The sequence below is a fragment of the Prionailurus bengalensis genome, chromosome D1 (genome assembly GCF_016509475.1).
Source record: "Prionailurus bengalensis isolate Pbe53 chromosome D1, Fcat_Pben_1.1_paternal_pri, whole genome shotgun sequence".
Classification (NCBI taxonomy): Eukaryota; Metazoa; Chordata; class Mammalia; order Carnivora; family Felidae; genus Prionailurus; species Prionailurus bengalensis.
In genome coordinates, this window is record NC_057346.1 from 62,718,440 (window position 1) to 62,726,038 (window position 7,599).

Genomic DNA, 7,599 nt, shown 5'->3' on the forward strand with positions numbered 1-7,599 from the left:
ATCTACCAATCGAGCCAGCCAGGCACTCCTGAGGTATAGAAAACTTTTTAGGGTGGTTATTCCTCTGTATTTGGATTTACAAGTGATTTTCTAACTTTTTAATACTTTTCTTTGTTTTCCAGAGTTTCTACATAAAGGACGTATTTCTTTAGTAATAAGAGAAAAACAGGTTTTAAGTTTATTTATGTCTTTTGAGAGAGAGAGAGAGAGAGAGAGAGAGAGAGAGAGAGAAAGCAAACTTGAGCAGGAGAGGGGTAGAAAGAGAGGGGGAGAATCCCAAGCCGGCTCCATTTTGTCAGTGTGGCCCGATGTGGGGCTCCAACTCATGGACCAGGAGATCATGACCTCAGCAGAAATCAAGAGGCTGACATTTAATCCACTGCACCACACAAGTGCCCTGAGGGGAAAAAAAAAGTTATTGATGTTCATCACCACATTTGGTGGTCACATTTCTCACTTGGGAAAAGGCGTTAACTTTAATGTGTTTTGTTTTTGTTGTTCCCTTTTCTACTCAGAAGCTTCTAAATATACATCTGTTACCACGAGGCCAGAAGTTTATTCTCTTTCAATGAGAATCCCTCTGAGACATCTAATTCTGGAGCCTCAGTCTACCTTGGATATCTCACTGGAGATTCTCTAGGGAAACAAAAATCCTATGTAAGAAGATGTCATCCCAGATTTTGAAGAACTCCTAAGTATTCTCAGCCATGAATAGAATTGTGCCTAACACTGAGGTGAGTTTGGGAAATTTTCACAAATGGTTATTTTAGGAAAGGTAACCACATTGATGGCTAAGAACACAATGTCCTAGAATATGCAGACAGTTTAAAAAATAGACATTAGCAAGGGGCAGTGAATTCCTCTTTCCCTTTCACTTCTGCAGGGGTAATGAGTCTCTTTCTTCCTGTGTGGCTTCTGCTGGACTCTTACTTTCCAGTCACCCACTCATTTTATTGTGGTGTTCACATAAAAGACAGCGGACACGGGAGATTGCAGTCTTTACATTTCTCTGGTCTAGGGCAATGAAATGCTGGTTCCTCCATGGCGGGACATTTCTGGAGAGGTCTGGGAGAACTCTCTCACAAGAAGAGTTTATTTACATGAGAAGCAATCACCTTAGGAGCCAAAGACCATGAGCCAGTGAACCTTGTATTCTTTTGTATACTCTTTCCGTGGTGACTTCTATGTACCCTGGCCAATAGGAGTGGACACAAGAGTGATTTCCAGATGATTTAGGTAACAGGAATCTATGCCTTGTGTCTTTAGAGCCATGCGCTACATGTCATCGTATTGCAAGTTTCTACACAGCCCTGCTGGATGGGGGATTGTTCGGCATTGATTTGCTGCATGGAAAGGTGCCCACCCAGAGCTTAAGGACCATTTTATTTTTTTCAATGGAGAGAAATAGTTGACCATTTGGTAACTACAACTTTCCTCAAACATCCCTGAATCTGTAAATTCCTTGATCCATCCCTCAGGTCTATTTTCTTTACAAGTATTAGCAATCCAAAAATATGGTATTATCTTTTTTACTGATAAATTGTCCAGTTATAATAAAAGAAATATTATTTACACTAAGCATTATAGACAACTAGTAATCCTTAGAATTTCAAGGGCTTCCTAAATATAAAGCTTGAATTAAAAATGGCTTGGAAACTAATTTAAGAAAATGTGGAAAAGCAGAGAAGCCATTTATGAAGTTGGGGGTATCTGATTGAATTCATCCTTTTAGTAAAATTTTTACAAAAATTCCATAAAACTTGCTAATGATTTAGAAGCAGAAGCACTTTGTTTCTTCTCAAGAACTTCCTTTGAAATTTCATTGTGTAAAAAAGCATGATATTGATATCAGATACTAAGTTCTTACTAATTCAAACAATCATTTGTTCATATATATTTTTATTGAGTATCTAAAATGTGTTCCCTTAAGCACGTTATAGGGAACATTATGGGAAGACTTTACCTGGATTATTAGCTTTCTTCATAATCTTCAAGGCAGGACAAAAGTCCTGTTGATAAGAACTAGTCAGATTAGGGTGATCCTCGAAACATACTCCCATGATCATAGTGACAAGACTCAGAAAGAATCTGAGAGGAGAGAATAAAAGTGGCATATTGGAAGACAATTATGGCCCAGCTCACAGAATGTGGAGGAATATAAGAGGTGTGCTGGAACTTTGAAAAGTGAGGGTAGATACTTAGACAAAATATTCAATGAGACTCCAAGTAGTACTGTTTAGTTATTTTTAGACACCACCGTTCAAAGACTGTCTTGCTAGAGTAGAGGAAAAAAATAACAAGCTGGTACCATGACAAGGTTCATGGCATTTGTGAGTATTATTACCTGAACTACTCCCTCTTATGTGGTTTCTAAGCCCACCTCTCTCTCCTATGCAGAAAGCAAATGCTGATAAAGAGCATAAAATGCTCTCCTCTTCTCCACAGTCATGTGTGGGGAAAACAGCTCCAGCCTGACCCCAGGATTCTTTATCTTGAATGGGATTCCTGGGCTGGAAGCTGCACACACCTGGACCTCCCTGCCATTCTGCTTCATGTACATCATCGCTGTCGTGGGGAACTGTGGGCTCATCTACCTAATCAGTCATGAGGATGCCCTGCACCGGCCCATGTACTACTTCCTGGCCCTGCTCTCCTTCACAGATGTCACCCTGTGCACCACCACTGTACCCAATATGCTGTGCATATTCTGGTTCAACCTCAAGGAGATTGACTTTGATGCCTGCCTGGCTCAGATGTTTTTCGTCCACATGCTGACTGGGATGGAGTCTGGGGTGCTCATGCTCATGGCCCTGGACCGCTATGTGGCCATCTGCTACCCCTTACGTTATTCCATCATCCTCACCAACCCTGTCATCGCCAAGACCGGTCTTGCCACCTTCCTGAGGGGTGTGCTGCTCATTATCCCATTCACTTTCCTCACCAAGCGTCTTCCCTATTGCCGGGGCAACTTCATTCCCCATACCTACTGTGATCATATGTCTGTGGCTAAGGTGTCCTGTGGCAATTTCAAGGTCAATGCTGTCTATGGTCTGATGGTTGCTCTCCTTATTGGTGTGTTTGACATCTGCTGTATTTCTGTGTCTTACACTATGATATTGAGAGCGGTAGTGAGCCTGTCATCTGCAGATGCTCGTCACAAAGCCTTTAGCACCTGTACATCCCACATATGTGCCATTGTGATCACTTATGTTCCAGCTTTTTTCACTTTCTTTGCCCACCGTTTTGGAGGACACAATATCCCCCACCACATTCACATCATTGTAGCCAACCTTTACCTGCTCCTACCTCCTACAATGAACCCTATTGTTTATGGAGTCAAGACCAAGCAGATCCGAGAAGGTGTGTTCAAGTTTTTACTTGGAGACAAGGTTGTCTTTACTCAAGACAAATGAATTGAAAAATAGACATATTGTTTAGTCGGTGGGGGGGGGGGGATAAAAAAAGTGACTAAAATGGTATTAAACACATGAGTCCCTCTAATATGTAGGTTCTCTGAAGGCTTTGCAAATATATACTATGAAATATTTCTCCTGTAAAGATCTGTCAAGGAAGAGAATGCAGAATAAAAAATTATATACCCATTCTTTACAAGTTTTATGTTTTACATAGGGTTTACAGACTCATATGTCTAGTGAGAACTGGCAGGTAGTAAGATGACTGATGCAGATCTGGTGTCAAAGTTCTATTGTGTGAGAGAAGCGGAGGCTATGGGGAGTGATGGGGAGCAAGGATGTGCTCTCTGTAAAGAAAAAATTTACACAAATCAAGCATGTTATTGCCATGGGTAATAGACCCAGTGTTGCAATATCCTCCAGTATTTTAAAGACAAGCTGGATTTAGATGTTTTCTCTCATCTAAAATTGGGTAAATCCAATTTTAATTATTGGATAAATGATTTAAAATTTTTTTAACGTTTATCTATTTTTGAGACATAGAGAGACAGAGCACAAACAGGGGAGGGTCAGAGAGAGAGGGAAACACAGGATCTGAAACAGGCTCCAGGCTCTGAGCTGTCAGCACAGAGCCCGACGCGGGGCTCGAACTCACAGACTGTGAGATCATGACCTGAGCCAAAGCCGGACACTTAACCGACTGAATCCCAGGCACCCTTGGATAAATGATTTTTTTAAAATACCCTATATTTTATTCAAGACATGTCTAGGAGTTATTTTTCCCCCATTTCAACAGTTCAACCTCCATTTAGGATGTGCTTATGATATATAATTTTGATCTTTCAGCGAAACAGACAAAAGCAATGAATTAATTGCTAGTATGTGTTATAATTCATTCACTAATTGATTAATTTTTTTGGAAACTTATTTAGGTCATATTATTTGTCATACCTTAGTTTTCATGAAGATGAGACCACCCCTTGCCTCAGGGTGCTCAGAAGCTAGGCTCTGGCCAAGGATACACAAGAGGAATCGTAAGTGAAAGAAAGAAGAGGTGTGATAAAAATTTATGCAGTATGGAAAGAAGAAAAGTTGGTAGGGAAGAGTTGGGGGAAACATGAATTTTGTATTCAGATAGTCCCAAAATTTAAATCTTGTGTCTTAATTTCTAGTCATTATTTTAATCTCTCTAAATTTCAGCTTCTATACTTTTTATTGATTGGGGGAAAAACATACCACAAAGATTTATCTGTCTGGTTAAATGCTCTAATGTAAAAAACAAAAAACAAAAAACAAAAACAAAACTTTAGTATAATTTCTAATATATACTAACTACTTAATAAGTTATACTGAGATTGTTGTTATTATTATAACCTATGTGTTTCAACTCTGATTCCTTCTGGATATCGTAGTTTGAGAAGAAATCTTCCCAATTATATAGGCAGTAGAAAATCAATTTTATTTTATCTCTCAAACATGTCATCAAAATCAGCCAACAAGGTTTTCTGGATACCTTCTATGTGACTGACTCCATGTTATGCACCGAAAAATATAAATGAATACAAGAACACTAATGCATTTCTAGTCTAGTAGAAGACATAAAATGCAGTTGAATCATTATTTTAAAATGGTAACAAGGTCATTGTACAAAAACATTATTACAAAATTCATGAAAATAAATGCTTATCAACGGCCATTAGGGATGGTAGGTAAAGATTTTACAGAGAAGGCACTAGATGAGCTGAGTCTTGATATGTGTGTATTTTAAAAGAAAGAGTGGATGGGGATTATTATTTTTAAAAATGCAAAATAGTGAGGCTAAACAATCATCGCCATTCTGAGCCTAGAGATGTTTCACGGTGACGGGAGATAAACAAGAAAGAAGGAGGAGCAAAAGACTGGGTTGGAAAGGCAGATGGAGGCACCACCCGGAAGTGCCCTATGAGTTTCAGCATGATCTCAGTAGGCCGGCCGCTGCTCTTCAACTTTGAGAGATACTAAGTTCTTAGAATTGCCCTTGACCTGAAAGCAGTTACAGCCTCATTTGTCACTTGCCTGGACTCCTCAGATCTCCAACATAACCTCTGCCTCTTAAGCCTGTCTTGCTCTCTTTCTTCCTTCTCCAAAGTTCTTCTCTCATTCCTAGAAAGTCCATTTCTCAATTTCTACTCACTTCTTCAGCACCCCACAAGAGCTTCCCAGCATTTGAGTCATTCCAGCCAAGGGAAGATTCCTTATGTATTCCTCCTGAGTTACTTTCTGTCAAAGGGTTAACAGCTTGACCCCACAGAAAAATGGCTTTCAAGAAAATAGTAAGAACAGCAAGAAACATACCCAGCATTTATTTTCCACGTACTTTTCCAAGAATTGTATACGTATTTGATCCTAAAAACAACTATCAGAATGATGCTGTTTTATGCCCAGTTTACAGATAAACAATCTGAGGCACAGAGAGGTTAAATGACTAAATGAAAGCCACATACCCAGTAAGAGACAGAGCATGGATTTAAACTCAGGCCATTTGGTTCCAGAGTCTTTGATTGTAATGTCTATAATGTACTGTGTGGTTTCTCCAAGAGATCAAAAACTTAAGGGTTTGTGGCTCACTCTTTATGACTGGGATGGTGAAAAGTCCCGTGATGACCCTGCACTACCTCAAATGATTTATTTTATACTTTTTTGGACAAAATGACATACTAAAATACAGAGGCCCGACATCAGATTCTTCAAGGTGCCTCACAGGACAGTGTCATGAGCAAACATTATTATTGCCTCTTTTCTGGTTCACTCTGACAGATGACTGCTACAAAGAGCCTGAGGACAAATTTTTGCAAGTAAATACTTCACATTGAAACTTCTGGATTTGCTCCCACCATGAATGTAAATATCAATTCCTTGTTCCAATGGGACCAAATCAAAGATGACCCGAAGACCATATTTGCAAGTGTTGCTTAGTACTCCTGATTTTCTTTACCTTGCTCTCATTTTTTATAGTGGTAGTTCTATTTTAAGATACATTTTTTAAAATTATTTATTTATTTATTTTTAAATATGAAATTTATTGTCAAATTGGTTTCCATACAACACCCAGGGCTCATCCCAAATGTGCCCTCCTCAATACCCATCACCCATCCTCCCATCCCTCCCACTCCCCATCAACCCTCAGTTTGTTCTCAGTTTTTAAGAGTCTCTTATGTTTTGACTCCCTCCCTCTCTAACTTTTTATTTCTTCCATTCCCTCCCCCATGGTCTTCTGTTAAGTTTCTCAGGATCCACATAAGAGTGAAAACATATGGTATCTGTCTTTTTCTGTATGACTTATTTCACTTAGCATAACACTCTCCAGTTCCATCCACGTTGCTACAAAAGGCCATATTTCATTCTCATTGCCACGTACTATTCCATTGTGTATATAAACCACAATTTCTTCATGTATTCATCATTTGATGGACATTTAGGCTCTTTCCATAATTTGGCTATTGTTGAAAGTGCAGCTATAAACATTGGGGTACAAGTGCCCCTATGCATCAGTACTCCTGTATCCCTTGGGTAAATTCCTAGCAGTGCTACAGCTGGGTCATAGGGTAGATCTATTTTTAATTTTTTGAGGAACCTCCACACTGTTTTCCAGAGCGGCTGCATCAGTGTGCATTCCCACCAACAGTGCAAGAGGGTTCCTGTTTCTCCACATCCTTGCCAGCATCTATAGTCTCCTGATTTGTTCATTTTAGCCACTCTGACTGGCATGAGGTGATATCTCAGCGTGGTTTTGATTTGTATTTCCCTGATAAGGAGTGATGTTGAACATCTTTTCATGTGCCTATTGGCCATCTGGTTGTCTTCTTTAGAGAAGTGTCTATTCATGTCTTCTGCTCATTACTTCACTCGATTATTTGTTTTTCGGGTGTGGAGTTTGGTGAGTTCTCTATAGATTTTGGATACTAGCCCTTTGTCTGATATGTCATTTGCAAATATCTTTTCCCATTCTGTCGGTTACCCTTTAGTTTTCTTGATTGTTTCCTTTGCTGTGCAGAAACTTTTTATCTTGATGAGTCCCAATAGTTCATTTTTGCTTTTAATTCCCTTGCCTTTGAGGATGTGTCAAATAAGAAATTACTGCGGCTGAGATCAGAGAGGTTTTTTTCCTGCTTTCTCCTCTAGGGTTTTGATGGTTTCCTGTCTCACA

The 7,599-nt window shown here is 39.4% G+C and overlaps 1 protein-coding gene across 1 annotated transcript; it reads left to right on the top strand.

The window, feature by feature from the left end:
• Window positions 1-2,447: 2,447 nt before the first annotated feature.
• On the top strand, window positions 2,448-3,413 carry LOC122482618 (olfactory receptor 52N2). Its single transcript, XM_043578931.1, has one exon. It carries the CDS (start codon window positions 2,448-2,450, stop codon window positions 3,411-3,413), a length of 966 nt encoding a protein of 321 aa, XP_043434866.1.
• The last annotated feature ends 4,186 nt before the right edge of the window (window positions 3,414-7,599 follow it).